Source organism: Lepidochelys olivacea (genome assembly GCF_965140295.1).
Source record: "Lepidochelys olivacea isolate rLepOli2 genome assembly, chromosome: 2".
NCBI classification, from domain to species: domain Eukaryota; kingdom Metazoa; phylum Chordata; order Testudines; family Cheloniidae; genus Lepidochelys; species Lepidochelys olivacea.
Genome location: NC_140412.1, coordinates 53,347,452 through 53,370,041, shown reverse-complemented (window position 1 = coordinate 53,370,041; position 22,590 = coordinate 53,347,452). Strand labels below are relative to the sequence as shown.

At 42.3% G+C, this 22,590-nt stretch overlaps 1 protein-coding gene across 1 annotated transcript in view; it reads right to left on the bottom strand.

Moving 5' to 3' along the window:
- LOC311516632 (tumor protein D52-like) overlaps positions 1 to 21,116 on the bottom strand; it is a 195,208-nt gene extending 174,092 nt beyond the window's left edge. Inside the window, exon 1 of the mRNA XM_084620909.1 lies at positions 20,898 to 21,116. Within this exon, the coding sequence (XP_084477035.1) occupies positions 20,898 to 20,919 (22 nt within the window). The 5' untranslated portion in view covers positions 20,920 to 21,116. The remainder of the gene's footprint in view (positions 1 to 20,897) is intronic.
- Between the last annotated feature and the right edge of the window lie 1,474 nt (positions 21,117 to 22,590).

Sequence of the window (22,590 nt, the reverse complement as noted above, 5' to 3'; positions counted from 1 at the left end):
TATGGAAGGAGGCATATACGGGAATACAACATTAAGTGTTTTACACCATGACCGATGACCTTTGAGTAGTGCTCAAGTTATTTTAAGAACTTGAACAGAGTATACAATAGATATGTTGGTAGAAAGATCCAATTTTTTGAAGTATGCCAATTATGCTCCAATGTGAGATGTAAATAGTAACTTGGTTTAGAAGTCACCACATCCAGTTAAGACACTAATGTTTTTAGAGTTTGAGCAGACTGTCCCCTTATGCCTTTTTATGAAGTTCTTTAAATGGTGATAGTGTAACTGCCAGGTCTGAAATCCCAAAGGGAAAAGGACTCTGCACTACTTGTACCTGTGGTACAAACGAGAACTTGCTCATACAAGTTGGAGAGCTGAGCTCCAATTTTGGGTTTTAGACTAACAGTTTCCTCTAAGGGACTGAGCACCTCCATATTCTCTGGACAGAATCTGTCCATTGCACTAGTGCAGCTACATCAGTAGCCTGCTTGACAGCTAAGCAACTATCTTAATTTCAAGCAGGGTTGGGAGGCACTAAGGGGATTGCATCCATGCAGTTATGTGAGGGGCTAGGAATAGGGAGAAGCTTGTTTATTCGATGGTATTAATCTGTACTGGTTTGTTCTAAGGTACTCAAGCAGAGTAAGTTCCAAATACCCTCTCTCCACTACTACTTTTTTTCCTCTTGTGGACAAGGCCTAGTCTGGTGCATTTGATATGAGAATTTTGTAGCTTCACCCAAAGAACAGTGTAAAGACAGCTGAAACTTAATGGTTCGGGGCACCTGAATTCTTCTCCACCCAGACCTAAAGAAATCCATTTTTGATCCTAGGTACTAGTAATTCACAGTAAAGTCCCCTGTTGTAGACAGAAGAACTAGACTGTCACATTTGTTTATTCTGCCAGAGCCAACATCTAACCTTCTGGAGGCTCCTTTACCACTACTGACAGCAGCATCCAGTGCCTTCTACCAGCTCCTCTTACATAAGAGGTGCAAGAAATGTGTCCCTCAGCAAATGGGGAATTGTTATAAAAAAACTGAGAAACACTGCTCTAGTGCAACCTTTGATACCTTGCTGCCTTCCTAAACTGTGTCAGAAAGATCTCAGGAACCAGCAATGGTCCATAGATGGGTCATTGAGAAACGCTGCACTAGAGGAATAAGGGACTAATCAGGGATTTTAAGAACAGCTCACTGCCTATTCCAATATTCAGGGTGACCAGATGTCCTGACTTTATAGGGACAGTCCTGACATTTGAGGCTGTCTTATGAGGGGGCCTGTTACCTCCCATTCCCATTTTTCACACTTGCTATCTGGTCACCCAACTCATATTTGAATTAAATATTTAGATTTGCACTGAACAAATAGTATTAAGTGCAGTGTGAAGGTTAAATGTGACAAAGTTAAAAGCATTAATAAGCAGCCTAGGTATTGAAATAAGTAGTTGAGCTCCCCCTAATGGCGTTCTGTAGAAATAGAAAGTTATAGTATATTATGCACTGGGGAAAAAAATTGGGAAAGCGAGTTAGACTGGCCTTGTTTACATCTCACTAATCTGCTCCTTGAGGAAACCTGAAATTACATTGTGTTACAGTGGTTAGATTAGTTAGAAGTTAATAGCCTTTTTTTTTTAATTAATACAAGTCTATGTTCTCCTAGCAGTTTGAGAGTACTCAAATATTCCCAATCCCTATGAGTTATGCCACATCTGCCAGTAGCACAATTGTCTAAGGATCAGTTGTATCTTAAGTTTAGTGTATTCAGACACTACTGATATCAACTCTGCTGTAAACAAGTCTATTTATCAGGCTTGTTATACAGGTAGGTTCATGTCATGCAGGGACTCTATAGAGGAGTATCTGTTTAGTTTTGCCCTTTGAAATCCTGTATGGATGCCATTAAGCCATTAACCCACTCCCATTAACTCTGCACCAGCTATTTGTTTTGAGAACTGTGGGCTTCTACATGTACTCCTCCCCTCTGTTTTTGGGGGACAATCCTGGTTCCACCCTGAATTCTCAGGGTTAGGTGGCTCTTTAGCCTAGGAAGAGGGTATAATGGGCCTGGGGAGGCTAAGCCTCCCCTGTGGCACAACTACCGACCCGCTGCCTTTCAGAGCATGGACACCTGGGCCGTGGTGGCCCCACCTGTGCCACCTCTTCCCATCTTTGGCTCCACCCCTTCACTCAGGCCCCCATCACCCACCCCTGGCCAAGTCAGTCTTCTCCACCCCCCTCCCCAGCCAGGCCCCCCACGTCCCTCCTCCTGGTAAATGGCAGGCAACAATTGGGGTACCTGGTGGTAGCAAATGATCCCCCCAAATGTTTGTACTTGTTCAAATCAGGAGAGGGGAAGTGGTCAGCTCAGGGGAGGGGTTACAAGCTATTGTGTACAACAAACAGAATGTAGGTTCTAGTCCTAAGGACACTAGTCACTTAAAATTCAGCTAGCTTTAAAGATTCCAAAGGTTCAAGTGTTTCTTTCTAAAAAGAACATTTCTAGATTTTAGTAGCCAAATAGTTATATGTACATAGAGACTCTGCTTCATGTTCATCAAGAGCACATCTGTAGAAGATTTCTAGTACAGGTAAATTGAATATGGAACCAGAATACAGCAAGCTTAGCCATCCAGTATAGAAAAGGTATTTCTGTAGTAGTTCAAACAGTGTACATTAACTATGCTCACACCAAGCATCAAAACTTGGTGTTACTTATTTTCTTCTCTTCAAGGCCACAACCAGCTAAATTCAAAGTTGCAGTGTCACAGCACTGTCAACTGGGACTTCTGTCATATCTTAAGCTATTGCATAAGAAGTTTGCCTTACTGAAGGGCTATAGTAACAAATGATTGCAGGAAAGATGTTGCATACCAAACTGACAGTTTAGAACTGCTACTTAACACCTTTGCTCCCTTAGCTTATCAACAGCAAACTGCAGATTGTTATGAAGTTGTCCCATGCCATTTTGAATTGGATCTTTAGTTGCAGAAGATTAGTAGTGAACACTTTACTCAGTGGTATGACTGGAGTGAGTGTACACACACACACACACACACACACACAGAGGACACTCTCTCAAATAATGGCTCTTATTCCTAACCATTAACGCAAGGTATTCGCTCCCCTGCTTGGATAACAAGAAGTTTAGTATTTAGCCAGACATCTTTCAGACAGCTTGAAAGGTAAAAAGACATTGATTTCATTGGCAGCTTGGTGTTAAGGTGGTAGCTTGCAAGAAGATGGACTAAGGATAGTCACAGCTTAGACACAGAATTTGATTTTTTTTAATGAAGTAGAATGTGTTTATCATCCCCTGACCAGTCTGCTTATGTTGTATTATAACCCTTCCCCACCAAGTGTGTTGGAGCAGGGCTCATCTTCCCTTGTGTAACTAGCTCATTTTGGGGCTATTGCAATACAAGTATACAGTATTGTCTGATGAACTTTCAAAAGTTTTGACCAGTTTCCCCATTTGTTAGTTTCCTCCTGCATCATTCATGATGTGTGTGCACACAAAACTGGAGACTGCAAGAAAGGTTGATGCAGACAGACACCAGACACTCTGCTTGTTAGTTTGGTTTTGAAATCTTGACCTTCAAATAATCCAGTATTTGACAATATAGTTAGAGCACCTGATGGGTTTGGTTCTATTTGTTGTAGTTTGACTGCAAAACTACTAATCCACTTGTTCCACCACATGGTATAGCAGAGTAACAACAACATAGGCAGGACTAAAGTTGTAGATGCTGCATACTAGCAGCTATTAGCTCATATGTAGAAGATTGGGATGATTAGTATCTATGACCGTCTTGATTCATTCATGTGACAGCAATATCTTTGTAGGCTAACCAATTCACTTAATTATCTGTCTTGAAATAACTGCAAATGTCTAGTCATAGTACGACTTGTTAATGTTTAATGCTGCTTGAGTTCACTGCATCCCAGCATCCTCCTTTGGAAGATTCTGGAATACTGGGTAGAGTGGAGGTTTGGTCTTTAGTTAAGGTACTACAAGAACTCAGATCTGCATTCTATTCCAGCTATACCACAGACTTCCTGTGCAAGCTCGGGCAACTGAATAAAAAAAATTATACTTGTCCTCTTCTTGTGAGGAAAGGAAGTATATTGCCCTTTATGAGACTGAAAGATACGAGAGTGATGGGGTTCATGTAAAAACCTAGAGAATTTTCTACATGCTCAAGTTATTTTCATCATATTTGAACACTACAAGCTGGACTGGAGTCAGAGTGGAAGGGTGCTAAAGAGCCACGTTTTCTGGTTTAGTCACAACCAGAATATTTGGCCTGTAGATCTTTACTACACAAAGTAGGAATACATTCTTATTTTCCAAGATTAAGACATCTGCAATAAAGCGGGTCAAAAAATTCCAACTTTGAGGTCTTCCATAAAAAAAAGAATGTTCATTCCCCACTTCTTAGCCAACTCTAGACCACAGGCTTCGGTCATTAACTGCTTTCTTGTTTGGCTATTCAGTATGCCCTCAAGAATCTGCTTTCTGCCACCCACAGTTGGAGACTCCTAAATATTAGTTGAAATTGTGGCAAGTGGACACATTGCAGTATTTATTTAAGTGAGGCCATCACATCTAGGAGACCTGGGCAAATTGTTTCCTCTTAAAGAGACCCCTTCTGCTAGATGGTATCTAGGCAGGCTCAGTGAAGCCAATTCTTCTCATTTATCTCAGTGTCTGTTCTCCTCTAGGGCTTGGATTATCTGTAACATGCACTACTTTGTTTCAGATGGGGCCCTGAGCTGTATATAGCCACCTCTTGTCCAAGGCCTGCTACTAGTACCACAAAAGCCTATGAGCATTCAGGGTGCTGTGGCAAGAGTGACTTCTTGTTGCTACACGTAGGTGATGACAAAGCAACCTAGGTGTGAATTTGCCTCCTTGAAGTTTATGGAAGATAAAAGTTCCAAGATAGAGCTGCCAGTACAGGGTCCTTAACTTCTTGCAAACCATGGTTAGTTAGGAATCTGTTCAGATGTTTTAGCCTTAGTATTGCTCTGATCCCTCCCAACCATTTGGAAACCAGGAGTAGTATTGACATGCTTGTCTTTTCCATTTGTGGGACTTCTTCAGTCACTCCGGTCTGACGGCAAGTTGTTTCTCTCATCTACCCTCATCAGCAGGTTTATACTGGGAATTATCTAGTAAGGTTTATATTTCACAGGGAAACTGGTCAGGTGAATTTTAAAGTGTTTAAGTGAAAGGCAAATGGACAATCACATGTAAAAGCTGGCATTAATGGAACAATGCAGAGAATTATGCAAAACCTGGAAGGACAGACCTTGAACTTGATGCAGTGAACATGGAAACCAGTGGGGAGATTCAGAAAGCAGGTGGCATGACCAAGAGATCTAGTACTATTTTCTGTGGATTGAAGAATGGCAACATGGGTGTCAGGAGACCCATGAACACTTACCAGTGTATAGTACAAAGTGTACAATAAAAAGCTGAAGTGTGGGATCACTTCAGCTTGTGAATTATGCAAGTTCTCAGCTAGAATTAAAGTAGAATGTAAAGCCATGGCTGGAACTTTGAATGTATTGCATGATTTCAGCAATCACTTATGCATTCATCCTGTTTCCTAATTGTAATCCACAGTTATGAAGCCTATAGTGAAAGTTTTAACAGCTATTTCTTGTTACTGGGTTTAGTAGCAGACTGCATGTTATATTCTCAGTTTACAACCTAAGAAACAGTTTAGATATTTAAATAATCTCTATATCCAAGCAAGAGTTATGGAAAACTCAGTGAGCTTTAGGCTACTGCATCAGTAAGTGTACAAGCCTTGTTTTCCACATGGTGCCACCAGCACATGTGTGATAACTGCTGAGAATATTTAAACACTAGCATTTTTTGCTGGGATTAAGGTGACTAATCTAGATTATTTTCCATTCATTCTGAAATGTAGAATGTGATGCCAAAGGTGTATGGGTTTTTTGGGGGGTGGAGGGAGAAGGGTTTAAACACCCAAGTTCTTGAAATCTGCAAGTATGATGTAGGCAATTCTCAATGGCACATTCAACCTACTGCATTATTTAATCAGCAGTACTTCCAACATATTAAGACATTCTCTACTAGCAGTAATGTGCTTTAGTACTCTCCACTTGTTGAAAGTGCTTGAATCCTTATTTCTATAAACAGGCCAAAACTTAGTTGCTTGAAAGGAGAGTTCAGCAGCAACCCCCTTCCCATCCAAAGCTGAATTTAATATAAATAGTCAAGTTATAAAGATTGTAGATGCTAAACACTTAAAAGAAAGTTTGCTTTATTGTAACACCCATTCTCCTCCAGACCCACACATTTATTCACAAGTTTTTCCTCTGATCTTAAGTATGAAGGAAACTTGAGACATCTTATTTTCTTATAGTTTGGCTTTGATGATATGTAGAGTTCTTTCTGAACTCAATATTTTGATTGTTCTCCCAACTTTTTTCAACCACCACCTATTCTTCCTTCCCATTTATACACCATCTGTTGGGTTAAGGGCTGGAGTGAAGACCTTGCAGTGTCCTTCCAAGTTTAAGAGTGGGCATCCCTGCCATAACTATCAAGAGGAAGTCCATTTAGTTTAGGTAAGAAACTGAAGGATATTCAAAATTGAATACTGTAGTATTAATGTATAAAGTGTAACTCGTATAAGCAAATAACCAGAGCATTAATCTTCCTTTCTGTAAGTGTATTCTATTTACAGCTACAGTAAGTGTTTTGTTTTGTTTTTTTAAATAAACAGAGAGCTCTCCAGATTCTACCTAGGATAGGAGTCATGGTGGGTTTCCTTCTCATACATAGGATGGGAGGACTGTCTAGACTCAAATATACCCTCAGTGACATGCAGCTGCATTATTTCCATGGGCTTTGTTAGTGGATGCAAGTCACTGGAATGTTTTTATTAATACTCAAGGGAGGTATAGACTAGTTCCCTCTTAACTGGGTTGGCACTGAAGTGCCAACCAGGAATAATCTTGATAAAGGAACTAGTTGTTACTGTATAGGTTGTATAAACAGATCCATTTGAGTGTTGTTTTACTCTGAGTTCATAGAATGGTACCCCTTCAGTCTGGAAAGAAATCCATATCCTGCTCTAGTGCCCAAATAAAGATGAACATTGACATAAATATAAAGGGAAGGGTAAACACCTTTAAATCCCTCCTGGCCAGAGGAAAAACCCTTTCACCTGTAAAGGGTTAAGAAGCTAAGATAACCTCGCTGGCACCTGACCAAAATGACCAATGAGGAGACAAGATATTTTCAAAGCGGGGGGGGGGGGGGAGGAGGGGGAGAAAGACACGGACAAAGCGTTCTGTCTGTGTGATGTTTTTGCCAGGACCAGAGCAGGAATGGAGGTCAGAACTCCTGTAAAGAGTTAGTAAGCAATCTAGTTAGATGTGTTAAAATAAGTTGTGCTGAATGGAATGGATATTCCTGTTTTTGTCTTTTTGTAACTTAAGGTTTTGCCTAGAGGGATTCTCTATGTTTTGAATCTGATTACCCTGTAAGGTATTTACCATCCTGATTTTACAGAGGTGATTCTTTTACTTTTTCTTTAATTAAAATTCTCTTAAGAACCTGATTGCTTTTTCATTGTTCTTAAGATGCAAGGGTTTGGGTCTGTGTTCACCTATGCAAATTGGTGAGGATTTTTATCAAGCCTTCCCCATGAAAGGGGGTATAGTGCTTTGGGGGATATTTTGGGGGAGGAAGGGAGACTTTTCCAAGTGGGCACTTCCCCTCTTCTTTGTGTAACACTTTGGTGGTGGCAGCTTTTAACCTAAGCTGGTAAGAATAAGCTTAGGGGGTTTTTCATGCAAGTCCCCACATCTGTACCCTAGAGTTCAGAATGGGGAAGGAACCTTGACAAAAACACATTGTATTAATACTTCATATGATTAATGTGACAACTGAAGCCTGTTTAATGGATTAGTCTTCACAAAAGATGTAGTTTACATTTTATTAAGATTCAGACTATGACCACTGATTAAGTATTTTGTGCACGCTTGTCGACACTGAGATACTGCTCCAGCTATGAATGCTAGTGTAATTTGCTACAAGAGTTTAAATACACTGTTGCCAGCCAAAGATACTGCAGAGACCTTGATATCTACATTTTAAGATATGTCTGAGTTTGCCTCTAAACATTGTGTTGCTATGCAGAAACTGAGTCTGCAGATGAGTTTAGGGAATACAGATAAAGCACTCTTGACACATGGAAGCTTGCTTTAAGATGTCAATGACAGTATATTTTTGTAAATACAGTCAAGCCTCGGGAGTGCTTGTAGTCATGGATTTGTAAAGAATCCTGCTGAATTCAAGGTGTATGCTGTGTACGTTATGTAAAGCAGAGCCATGGAACCTAGGATTTCCTGTCTCTAGGGTTGTTTGTTACATACTAGATACTAATAGGACAACAGTTTTAAAGTTTTGTGTTGCTATGACATAGAACACTGTATAATTTAAGCAGTTTCATTTCAGTGCTTAGTATATGCCTGCTGAGCTTCTTTTGTTTCTCCCTTGGGCAATCGTGCACACTGTCAAGTTTGATGTCAACTGCAATGCTGACAAGTTGGACAGTACAACATCCTGTATTTGCAGCCCTTCCCCTATAGCAGAGGTTCCCAAACTGTGGTACACATATCCCTGGGGCTACAAGAGAGAAATTGTAGAATAGTGGATTTTATTTATTGCATTTTCATAACAGGCTACTCAGACAAAGCTTTAAAACTGTGGGAATGTTATATAAAATACAGTAGTTAATTTATCTCAAGATGTACCAATGAGGAAAGAGAACTGATATCCAGAGCCCTCACCTCTAATCACTGTACAGCACAGGTTCAGTTGCCCAGCAATTGTCCAGTGTAACTGAGCTCAAAACTTCATCAGAGGAGGTTTTCAGTTATATATGTCACACTATATACTGTATGTAACAGTGAAATATGGACAGATGGCTAAAGACAGGTAGTGTTAAGAAGAACCCACAAAGGATCAGTGATGAGAGGGGTAGGGGTACAGGAACAGCTGGCAGATCTGGAATGGGGTATGCACTAAGAAAAGTTTGGGAACCTCTGCTCCATAGGGCTCAGAATCTGCTAGTGTCAGAAGACAAATTCGAGAGTTGATAATGTCCTGGTGAAACAAACAAATATTTCTGTTCCAGCCAATTGCCCACTGCATATTTGTGGGTAGAATGAGACTAGTTCTTACTGACTGTCTTATACCTGAAAGCAGGGCATGTTACTATATTAAGGGTCAGTTATCTAGACCTAAAAATTTTAAAGACCCCTCAGTCACAGCATTACTCAAGAATCAAATCTAAAAATTTGGGCCCTAGCAGCTTGACCTTGAACTATGGGGCAGAGCTAATCAGTACCCATTTTAGTGCTTTACAGGAGGATGTATCAATTCTGAGATCATCATAATGGCCTCTTCTGGCCTTAATCTAATTTGACCTCATGCATAACAGGCCATAGACTTTCATCCAATAATTCCTGCATCAAACCCATAACTTCTGGGTTGTACTACTCCGTTCAGTTTTATAAAGCCTCTCACCACTATAGTCAGAGCTCCTTCCAGAAGTGCAGTAAGTAATGTTAATGTCTTTTAGGGCTTGTCTACACTGCCACTTACAGCACTGAAACTTTCCTTGCTCAGGGGTGTGGAAAAAGAAACCACACCCATGACTGATACAAGTTTCAGCGCTGTAAAGTGGCAGTGTAGATAGTGCTCCCAGCACTGGGAGCTATTGCCCTCGCAGAGGTAGTTTTTTTGTTGTGTTTTTTAACAGCGCTAGGAGAGCTGTCTCCCAGTGCTGGAGTTGAATCTACACTGACATGTTAAAGCGCTGCCACAGCACTTTAACATTGGCTGTGTAGACATACCCTTGGAAGAGGATATCCATTCTGTAAAGACTTTGAATGATGGAAAATCCAAATACTTTGAATTGTTCCAATTGTCAGTTACCATTACTTCCTCTCTTTCTCTTTTCCCCCCCTCCTCACACACACAGTTCAGGGATGGAGATACCTTTATGAAGGTAGAGGTGTACCCTGTGAACAGGTCCTAAACATTGGATAGATTTTGAGAGTCATAATTCTGACCCTGCTCAAGCAGACTGGGTCCTACATCCTGTGATGGACAGAGTTTCAAGTCCTACCTTTCCACAATTTAAGGATTACCAGTTACCTCACTGCTGGCCTCTTAATGCATTAAGATATTCTCCAGCAGTGCATAAAACCTGCCAGAACTTGCTGTTTGATCACAGTGACAAAAAGCCTTTTTCTGAGAGAGACAAAAAAGAGTCAACACCTAACAAGGAAAGCACATGAAGTACCTGCCTGCTGCAGCTGTACATGTCAATTTCTCCATTTAGAAGAGTAAATAAGCAAGGATAGGTTGCTATAAAAGCCTTGAAGAATTTGACAACTACTCATCAGGGTTGTTGCACAAGGATGGGCTCTCCCTGAAGCTCAGCAGCAACTCTGATGAGAAGCTCAACTCCACCCCAGCTGATTGATTTTACCAAGGTGCAATGCTGTCCCTATCCCTTGCTGGGCACATTCTTTTGTATCAGTGTCTTATAGGGCTCTGATAAATTTGAAGCTCCACTTACCATTACCTGCTGGAAGAGAGCACTTTCCCCCTTCTAGGCTATTTTGTAACAGGAGGAAGGAGTCTGCCACTACCTTTTCCCTGGCCTCTATATTTTGACTCGTCTATGATTAACGCTATGTCTACAGTACAGAGTTTTGTAGACAAAAAAATTAAAGCAGCATAAAACAGCTGTTGCATGGCCACACTATGCTCCTTACATCAGCAGAGTGCATCCACACTAGCAGTATTTGCATCGACACAGGAAGCAGTGCACTGTGGGTAGCTATCCCACTGTGCAACTGGCCACAGGGTGCTTTGGGAAGGGTTTGCAATGCCTCATGGGACAGGTACAGCATCACATGATGCAGGTTTCTCAATCCCATTGTTCCATGGGCATCCTACTAAATTGACAGCTGCTTTTCAAGTGAAGAGCGGGGGGAGAGGGGAAAGTGTGTGTTGGGGAAGAGTGTGTTAGCATGCTGTCTCTAAGTTCAGAGAGCTGCCTGAGCATCCAAACCTGAGGCAAGGGAGGAGGACACCTCCCCGCATCAATGCCCAGCTCTGCACAGCAGTCTCTCTTCTCCTTCCCCCTCTGGGCCCCCACAGCAGCAGCCTGCTCTGCAAGCTGATTCCCATTAATGGACTTCTGTGATTCCCTCCAAGTTCTTCCACAGCCTCCTCAGCAGCTCTTAGCTCTCCACATTGTGGAATGTCAAAGCTTCCTGGAGCTTTGATGGGGAGAGGCATATGCCTGCATAGCTAGATGCAGGGTAGCAGAGTTCAAAACAGTGAGAGAAAGCAGTCATGGTGAGCATTGTGGGCTACTGGGGAGGCCAGCTGGGGCGACAAACAGCAGCATCTACACTGACGCCTTGTCACTAACTTGGCCACAAAAAACTATGCCTCTTGTTGAGGTGGTTTTATTTTGTCCGCAAAACAGTTTTGCCACCAAAAGTAGCTTCTAGTATGCACAGCTTCATAGCTTTTGCTGACAAAACAGCCTTTTGCTGACAAACTGTGTAGTATAGACAAGGTCTAAGTCCAGTGGAAGCTTGTGCTGCTCAACGTCCCCCAGAAGTAGGAAAATTTTGCTCTGTTGCTAGGTAAGAGTTAACAGCAACAGCAGTAGTGAGTCCATCCTTGCAGATTCAGAGAGATACTACATTATCAGTTAGTGTTTAGGTTGCAGCAGCCAAGGACTAGAACATTTTATTTAAAAACGTTTCAGTTCTGCAGAACTGGCTACAGAAACTTGCCAGGAAAAAGCTTTCCATTTGCAACTGGTGAGTGAGTAGATTTTAAGTACTCAACATTAGTAAATGCTCTGGATGGTGTTCCTTGGGCTATGAACAGGAGCACAAAGCACAACTGCAAAATAGGGAGAGCAGAACTTTTACAGTCAAGAAAGTAGTTCTTTTTCGCACTAATTTCTGGTTGGCTAGCTGAGATTCTCCCCTTATCAACAGTAGATTTTAGACTCGCACTAGAAAGTGTTTTCTAGTATTTCCACACTTCAGCATTTGAGGACACTCTGCTTGTTCTTCACTCTGTTTCTCCCTCTCCCCCCCCCCCCCCCCCACACACATAAAAGCTCAGTATGCCTTAGTGATAGAGACTTGACTTTTTAGTTTTAGGGGCTTCAATGTAGGCATCTAGCTAAGGATGACCTAGTTCCATTCCATCCTACCCCTCTCCCTGAGAATTAAGTACATCTCCATGTGCTCAGCATCTCTATGTTAAGAATCTATATGGGGTCCAAGCTTAAGCTGACTCACAGAAAATTCTGGCCATATAGTAGCACCTCAATTCAGTGAGTAGTCTTACTGTAGCACCATCTTTCCCTTCCAGTCCCCTTTTTTTGGGCTTACTCTCAGCAGTCTACTAAAGGATGAGGATAAGTGAGCCATCTACCCCCACACAATGAACCTCAAGCCAAGATATTAAGACTAGGGAAGATTTCTCCATCAGAAGCAGCTGTGTGCTTTTCTGATACAAGCTCAGTCAAGCTGTACTTTTGCTTTGAAGCCACTTATGATTCCTTCAGATAGCCTTGCTGAGCAGAGGTCAGCAACCTGGACTATTATTCTGTTCAGGGGGGAACCCACCAAAAAACCCATTAAGTCTACAATAAGATTTTCTGTAAGTTAGTTCAGGAATCCTTAGCATTCAGGTAAAGTTCCTACACTGTTCTGCTGCCATGGAAACACTAACTTTTGTTTTGTTTCCATCTTGCACGCTATTTGTCTGAAAGGATACAATTATGTCATTTTTATCTCAAATCCCAAAATACTTTACAGAATTATAGATAGTACATAGGCCAAACAGGCCAACTCCTTTGTACATTGCTATGATGAAGGTAGATTCTCCAAGATCCCTTTGTGTTGGCATAGGAGCGCTTTCTACCATCATAAACAGGCAGAAGTGGCTCCTACACCAGTTGCTCTACACCCTGGTGTCAGAAATGCAAGCGATTGGGAAAAAGCATGACATAGCTCTGGATACCAACAGAGCCCTTGTAGCAATGGTGGAATTTAGAACAGCCAGAGGCTTCTTCAATCTCAGAGACTGGTGCAAGTCAGGAAGCCTCACTCAACTCCCTGACACAGACCTCCCCCCATTTCCTAGGCAGATCAATGCTCTGTCACAGGAAAGAATCTGGCCCATGGAGAAAAAATTCCCCTAGTATAGATGCAGTTGTATGGGTGTAAGAATGCATATACTGATATAGCTTAGCCTGGCAAAGCAAAATAATCTATATCAGTACAGAGAACTTTATACCAGCATAACTTGATCTACATTAGGGCTCTCAATAGCCTAACTGATAGTTTAAAAAAAAGACATACCCCTTACAAGTAGAATTAAAATACTCTATAGCATAAGTGTAGATCAGGCCTAATAGGAGCAACACTAAAAGATAGCTAGGGGTAGCATTTACAACAGAGATAAGATAGGAAGTTTTCCTGGAAAATGTAATCCTCATTTAGAGACAATTTAGCCCTTCCATTTGCTGAAAGTACAAAGTATTTGTCAATGGAATGGCACCCTTCCAAGTCTAGAGACAAATGACACATCTCAGCTGCTACTCACTTTGCTAAGCAGCAGACTGAAGTTCAGAATTATTCTGTTTCACTAAAGCTGCTCAGAGTGTTATGGGCAGCTGTGAAACTGATAAGATTCATATCAACTATCTTGCTGGTACTTGGGGAAGCTCTGAGTACCAGAGGCACGCAGGCAAGGAAGCTGTCGGGGGAATGAGGGTCTAAAAAAAGCTGGAAGAGCCAGAGTGAGAGACATCCTGCTCCTCAGCCTTCCACACACCTCTCCCCACAAGCATTCGAGTGTCTGGGCATTTCCAGTTAGCCATCCAGGACCCAACCTGTCTCCAGTGAGAAAAGGATTTCTAACTATCTCCCTCTGATTTACACTGCCCACCCAAACAGTTTACCACTAAGTTTTGCCACAATATACAGGAGATCAAAACAAGTTACTTGGACACCATAAAAATCCTATTTTTAAAATCAAGATTGGATGTTTTTCTAAAACATGCTCTAGTTCTAATGGAATTTAATTCAGTGAAATCCTATGGTCAGGGTGATGCAGGAGTCAGACTAGATCAGTAGTCCCTTCTGGCCTTATAACATAGGAATAAAAAGCCAATTTCTATTCATCTAGTAGATATGCAGAGGTGAAGCTGACAAACAACAAAAACCTACAGAAAAGGTCAGTTGGATGTCAGGATACTGAAGAGTTATTGACAGTGAGAATTGGATGATCCCTTAACTGTTCATTTCCCATTTGTCTAGCCATGTGCAACTTTAGAGATAAAGTTTTGTGAAGAAAGTAGTTTAGAAGTGTGTAGATTAATTTTGAATGCAAGTCTGATTTTTTCAAACAAGCTTGACAAGAACTGATACAAGTTGACAAACGTACCATATTCACCAGGGCAGAATTTGATGGGTCTTGTATGGACTGACTAGTTGGCCAAAGTTCAACCTAGTGAGGTTCAAGGGCAGATCTGCTCTGGGCACAGTAAAATGGGACTTTTTTGGTATAGCTAAATTCTCTCTTAAGTTTTACTTTCTTAGTCATACGGGTGGCCTATTTGCCTGGTGAAGTTATGCTTGTCACTCCTGATTTTAAAGCACTTTTTTTCCTTTCCCCACCATTCATGTTAGCTACGACGTTAGACATGCAACATTAGTGCTTAGAGAGTCAATGTGAGGAAAGTTCCCAGTATTGCTAGCAGTACTTCCCTCCACACTGGGGTTGATATAATGGATTCTGATGTAACAGACTTAATACAGACTGCTAGTTCTAGAAAGATGCTTATATTGGGCGTGTATAACAATGTGAATAGAACAGAGGAGCTCAATGTACCACAACTCCCAGAACACTTCAAAATCCTCTTGACTACTGGAGTGAAAAGCTTACACGCTATGATTCTTCTCCAGGTCTAGAAGTGGAAAACTGCTGAAGTGCAGGTAAAAGAAACCAGCACCAAATTGTGATGTCTGAGCAGAATACAGTTCTACAAAACAAACAAAAAACAAGAACAAAAACCAAACACAGATTAGTCTTGGTAAGCCATGGAGACGTTTTTGCTGCATGTGGTCACTAAGCATTCAAGGCCAAGCCATTTCTGATCTGATCATACCGATAGGTTGCATCTGCACTGAAGTTGCGCCAGCTTTCTGAGCAATGGTGAGCTGCACTAGTGCTGGCAAAGGTGTCAGAGCCAACATAGACAGGGCTCAGATGTCTCTTGCTACCACACTGTGCAGAAGCTGGAAATGCTGGTACAATGTTTTCTACTGCTGAAAAGGATACATAACCACACAGCTTCAGGTATTTTGTATAATAGGCTATTTAAAAGTTGTTCAGACTAAACTCTGTAAGCTTAGGTTTTTGAGGAGGGTGTGGGAATGCTGACAGTATGCAATGACCTGTGGTTTTGTACACACTACCACTTATGTCAATATAACTTATGTTGCTCAGGGGTGTGAATAAGCCATCCTCCTAAATGACATAAGTTACACCAACCTAAGTACTAATGTGGACAGTGCTAGGTCAGTGGAACAGCTTCTCCCACCAACATAGCTACCGCCTCTCGAGGTGGTTTTATTATGCCCATAGGAGAGCTCTGTAGCAATTCCAGTGTAGACTAGCCCCAAGTAATTGGCCTTTAAGGGTGGGAAACTGTCAGTATGTAACCAAGGCAGGTTTCTGAGAAAGTTAGTGTCTATTTACCTGTGAAGACCTTACTTCTCAGGGACTACAAGCACCACAAAGCAAAAGACTGCATGATATATCAGCATTAGTTTGAAGTGAAAGAGCATCTGGGATAAATAACACTAACACTGAATAAGCATTAAGTAGCATTTTAAATGGATGCTGTGACATCCACTAGTTTTAGTAAATTGCTTTTTTGTTCTATAAAGTAAAACTTCTAGTGCTAACAGTTTTAAACTAAAGGCTCTCTTGCAGGGTTTCCAATCAAAGAACTAGTCTCTAGCCAGCATTACACAAGTCTTTCTATTGCACAAGTGTGAAGAAACCCAGTTTATGGTATTAATTGCTAAGTTTATGAAGTTCTTCATTTCCATGTATTGTTTTAATTTGTTTGTTTTGAGATGCATTTACCAGTGTATTTTTAAAGTTTACTGTTTTGAGTAACCAAACTATTTACAATTAATTTCATATTTAACATTCTATAGCTGAGTACAAAAATTCAGGAACAGCTATTAAGCCATCCAAGATTCTTTTCACTTTCACAGGGTGAGAATGCAGCTGTCAACTTAATTGTTACAAGGTTGCTACCCTGCATTGACATCTACTAAGTGGAAACATGGGTTACATGGCAGTTTCACTATTATCACTCTGTATGCATCACAATTCATTCACAAACCTCACTGTTAGACCAACAAACTTATTTCAATTATCTTGCTCATGGCATAGACATCTCCTAGACTGTAGCCATAATCTTATATACAGCATCTAAATGAGGTTTTCCTTCCACACCACCCAGAAAAGAGAGAGACAGAAAGCAAGAAGAGTCCAACTTTTGCTAGTTTTAAAACAAAGTTGATCTTTTTAGCATTCTGGCTATTGCTGAGCTGGTTACCAGTTATCTGTACTACCTCTGGGTTGCCTTCTCACCCTCCTCCCCATATTCCTTTCGAGTTTACAGCAGCCACCAAGCGTCAATGAGATACAGCTTACTGACACTATGCTTTCTTAAGCAAGAGTTTGTTTGGCTGACTAGGCTAGTATTGTTGTGGTCATGTCAGTCCCAGAATATTAGAGAGACAAGGTGGGTGAGGCAATATCTTTTATTGGACCAACTTCTGATGGTGAGACACACAAGACTAGTATTGTCAGCCAAGTTTACAATCCAAAGAGACACCCAGTTAGCTAATTAGATGTGTCCTCAAGACGACAGGCCGCTGTAGTGGTAAGCCATTGGTGAGTGCAGGCCTATCAAATGTGGAACAAGAATCCCATGTCTCCTGTACTAGAGTTTTCTTACAGCTATATTTCTTTAGACTAGTTTCTTGCATGCCTTCTTTTTAAACTGATTTAACTAGGTTTTTCTTCACTACACAGGAGTCCTGTTATTTCAGAGTAGTTGACTTTATAATTGGGTATATTCTCATTTTGTACAAGGAGATCAGAAGTGGGAATTCAGAGAAACATTCTCTTCAAGTTCCTAAAGTGGACAGTAGTGAGACAGTGGCTTCTGGAAGAGGCAAGTATTTCACTCTACAAGTCTTGTCAATCTTTTGTTGCAGATTCCATGTTTCAATGCAGAGCTATTACTTTCAGGGAATAGCTGCTTTGGAATAAAGTCTACCCTACAGTAATTTTTTCAATTAAATATACTTTGATGCAAGTTGTTAAATATTGCACTTTGAATTTATCTGACCAGATTAGTTAAGTGTAAAAGCTACACGTTTTCCTTAGTAGGCCCTCACATGAGTTCAGTGGAGGTACCCTGGCAACATCCACTTTTTTTTTTAATAACATTCCACATAAAGTTAAACTAAAATTTGACATACAAGTCTACAATTACATTGCAGAGTAAAACACCAAGTTGAGACCTCAATCTCAAGGCATAATGGATCATGTCCTCAGTACCTGACAATATTTGAAGGTGCCACATAAATCCTGCTGCACTGATGTGCACTAAATTTTACCAAAGTGACTTAGGAGCACAAATATTTACAATGGGACTTAAGTAAAACTGAAAGTTTTACTTCAGTACTTTCACTAACAATTTTTTTCCCCTCTGCACTAATTATTTTACCGGCAATGCTTTCCTTCTGTTGTGCACATGCAGAGAAGTTCACAGCTGTCTTTTTAAAGTTATATTATCAGCTAATGCAGTACACTTCTACTAAAAAAGTGGTTAACAGACTAATGCACTTGTTTAGTTTAGTCTAATCAGGCCAACTGCATTGCCATGCGAGTTAACTGAAGTGCACTGCCTCTGATCAAAAGGGGTTATGGCCAAAGCTAGATAAAGTCCAAGTTGGAGGCATGCCAGTCTATTGTTTACACCAAGACAAGCCATTTACATTTAGCCCATTGTGACTTTGAACATGTGTCATGAAGATACAAAATGAGGGCACTTGGATCCAAATATCAAGCTTGACCAGGTAAGGAGCAGCACCAATGGCTCAGGCAGTGTAAGAAGCTGTTTATAGAAATACAGTAGGTCTAATTTATTCCACCCAGGAGACATCAGTGGTGCATAATGCAGCACGTTGCTATGTAAAGCTACTGTGTAAAATATCCTGAAAGCATTTTAGAGCAACAGGTCATGTCACAGATTGGCCCAACGATAACCACCAACCTTAAGGTGCAAGATTCAACTCACTTTTTCCCTTAGTCTCATGATTAATCTCAAGAGAGGAGCTTCAGTTAACTATAAAGGCAGGAAGAGAGCCGTGATGCTGTAAAAGCGAGAAAGAGCCTTCCGTGTATAAAGGAAATCCAAGCCCATGAATTTTTGCCTTCCAAGGTCTACAAACAGCTGCAGTGCCTCTGCTATAGCAATTCAGAAGCCTGTGGGCTGCAGCACAATGGACATCATACAAATTCCCTGCTGTTAGGCAAAGTTGTGAGCACTAGTATTAGGAAGACCAATTTTAAAAAAAAAAAAAGTCCACTTACTCAACATCCTCACTATCTGTTCCCCTCCCACAGCCATGTACCTCTACTGCAAGGGAGAAGAAACAAAGCTTCTCCAGTCTAGCTATTGGTGAGGAATTTGACAACTACTATCCTAGCACTCCTGCTCAAGGAATAAATCCCAGCACCCAACTTTTTTTTTTTTCCTTCCAGGTGGATTTGGCAGCAGGGTTTGGTTTCTTCATTAGAGCATTGCCCCCTACCTTACCAATATCCACTCCACACTATAAAGTCATATTTGTAACTAGTGGGTTCAGTTCTCCCGCTAGTAGTTTTTGGTGGTTTTAAGGCTTGGATTTATTGTAGCAAAGCAGCTCTTTCATGCTACAGGAATACTGGATGTTTACTTCTACCAGAGAAGATTTGGCCGATTAGAATATTTTACTGGAACTGTTCCACTATCCGGTTTACAAAATTAACGTAATCCCTATCCCCCATCCAGATTCCTATAATGAAGGTGTTTTGTTGGGTTTGATTTTCAATCCATGTTTACTATACTGTCATAAGATATCCAGAGTGCTGAGCACATTAGAAATATAGGATATAAATGCTTAGCCTGTGTTTTAAGACATTCACCTGAGCCTGGTACAGTTATTAAATATGAATGTATAAGCTATTTTAGAAGATTACCCAACATCTCAGAGGCTAAATCAGAGTAATTCCATTCTATCTTGTATGTGTACAGAAGGTAGAAACTAGAGTCATACTCAAGATTGGATTTTATTCTCTGGTGCAAAGCAGAGATCATGCCTTAGCGCAAATGCCAGTCCTGTGTTTGTACAGAGAAGCAGTCTCAAGGTACGTACATGAATCTGATCTTAGAACATTCCACTAAAAGCTGCATTCATGCAGCAAAATCATTCCCTTTAGAATCAGCTACATTCACCCTATGTAAGGGGCCAACACCAGACACCTTTTATCTTAGAAATGTAAGCCGTTTGACCTGCAAGGAATAGGGATAGGAGGAAGGCTGCAATCCTCAGTAAGTAGACTCCTAAAGAGATACGTTGTGTGAGGCAATATATTTTATTGGACCAACCTCTGTAGGTGAGACACAAGTTCCTCTCTTTAGTATCCTGGGGACAACAGGGCTACAACTACATGGCATAAATAGAATCTCAACATTCTAGTAGAGAAGACACCATGGTTAAGCTGCAGCCGATGAAGTGAGCTGTAGCTCACGAAAGCTTATGCTCAAATAAATTTGTTAGTCTCTAAGGGGCCACAAGTCCACCTTTTCTTTTTGCGAATACAGACTATTCCGAAACCATGGTTAAGAAGAATGCAGATTTTTTTTTTTAAGCGTACAAAGTCTTTAACAGGGACCACTGGGCAGTTAAACCAAGCAGCTGGGTCCACCTCAGGCCTGATTTTCAGAGGTGCTGATCACCCACAAAAGCAAATGGGAGTCGTGAGAATTCAGCATCTCAGCAGGTTGCGTGCTTGGTGTCACGCCTGGCACGCAGGAGTAAGGGAGTGGGGGGAGATGAGACACGTCTTAGGCTAGTGCAGAGGGGCACAGTAGGAGCAGGGCTGGGAAGTGCCTAGGTCCCAGTGGGGGAGATCGAGAGGAAGCCAAGCTATGGGGAGTTTAGGTCTTCCAGTCTCCCCAGGCAGGGCCAGCTACCTCCACGCCCTCTCCTCACTCCTCCGCCCCCCAGCCACCGCCGGAGCTATAGCAGCTGCCACGGCTCCCAGAGGGCGCGCGCAGCTAATCTCTATGCAAACAAGCAGCGCTGCCCAGCGGCCGCTTAGCACCATGCGCCCGGCTCCCGGATGCCGCTAGGGACAGGGCAGGGGGAGGACACAGCGCAGGGCCCCCGAGCGCGGGCCGTGCCCTGCGGCGCCAGGGGAGGAGCTGCCGCGGCCACGCCCGCCGCGCCCAGAGGCGGGAGGGTTCTGGGGCTGGGGGAGCGCCGGGGCGCTGCAGTCAGGCTGCTCCTCTCTCCCCTGTCCCGCTGCTCCGGGGGCCGGCGAACGGGCAGCCCCGCCCCGCCAGCGGCCCCAGGCACCGCCGCCCCCAGCGGCTCCCGTCCCCGCGGGGCCGGGGCAGACAGCGGGCGCCCGGCCGGGAAAGCCCCCCCGTACCTTGCTCGCTGCTGGGGTCCATGCTCGTAGCCAGCGCCCTCCGGAAACAGCCCCCCGCCGCCGCCTTGCTCCCGTGCAGCCCCGGCTCAGTCACCACCCCCCGGCGTCAGGCTCGGCAGCGCGAGCGCCGCCTGGGCTTCATATAGGGCGGGCTCCCGGCCACGTCAGCCCGCCGCCAGCCACCTGACCGGAGCTGCCCTGCGGCTGGGGCAGCTGCAAGGTGCTAGCAGGTGAGGGGCGGCGCCGCTGGCTGGGGGGCAGAGCCGTGAGCCCCGCGCTGCTCCGCCTCTGGGATTCTCCGCTCGAGCCGGGCAGGTGCTGGGAGAGAGGCAGGGTGATTGGCAGCCCCGGCGGCGCCCCTCTCCGGCCTTCTTGGAAACGAACCAGGCCGGACACGAGCGGCCCCCTCAGCTACCAGGCGTTCAGACGTCATGGATCAGGCCCCACGAAATCGCAAGCGTCACTTCAGAGAGTAGTCGATTTAAAAATAATAACCAGGGGGTTCTTTTATACTTGCCTGCTGGTTTATGTGTCTTTGGGATTCCTGTTTTCAAGCTTTTTCTCTGAAACCCAGCAGGCTGGCAATGTCCTTTTTGAAAGGAAAGGCAAAATTATCACATCATCCTCAAATGGCTCCAGGAGCTGGGTCTTTAAGATGCCATAAAATGCCAAATATCCTGAGACTTGTGATAAAGTCATGAGAGGCTAGAGCATTCTCTCTACCTTTATGATGATGATCATAATGGTAAAACTAAAGATATTTCATTTACTCTTCAAATAAAGATTACTTTTCCTGGGTGAGTGCACCAGTAAAATTTTGCAAAACAGGTCTAACCTAATCTGAGCATCTAGGCATTTATAAATTATACCACATAATGACTGTGGTATCTATCTATTTCCAAATCCAGTGCTGCAACCACTGAATAACTTTACACACATGAGCAATCTGAATTATTTAAAATGAGACACTCATATGCCTAAAGTTATTTAGATGCATAGGTGTTTTGCAGAATTGGGCCTGAAGTTCATACACCGCAATCAGTGTAGCTGGGATTTTTACACTGCACTCTTCTCCATGGTAACTATTATGCTATTTCATACTGTGCCTCAGTTTCCTATACATAAATATCTGTTTGTTTATTCAGATCTTTACATATTAATCAATCACCATTGTGTCTGGAGCTAACAGTATTCACTACCTTCTGTAAATACTTTCTTGTCAACTGTCTAAATGGGCCATCTTGATTATCACTACAAAATTTTTTTTCTCCTGCTGATAATAGCTCATCTTAACTAATTAGCCTCTCACAGTTGGTATGGCAACTTCCAGCTTATCTGTATGTATATATATTCTTACTATATGTTCCATTCTGTGTATCTGATAAAGTGGGCTGTAGCCCACGAAAGCTTATGGTCTAATAAATAAAAGAAAAGGAGTACTTTTGGCACCTTAGAGACTAACAAATGTGTTCTTTTTGCAGATACAGACTAACACGGCTGCTACTCTAAAACCTACCTTCTGTAAAGTGGTTCTGGACCCTGGAATAAAAGTTGCTTAATAATTGCAACTTGATATTTTATTTATTCACAGAACTGATACAAAAAGAAAAGGAGTACTTGTGGCACCTTAGAGACTAACCAATTTATTTGAGCATGAGCTTTCGTGAGCTACAGCTCACAGTGAGCTGTAGCT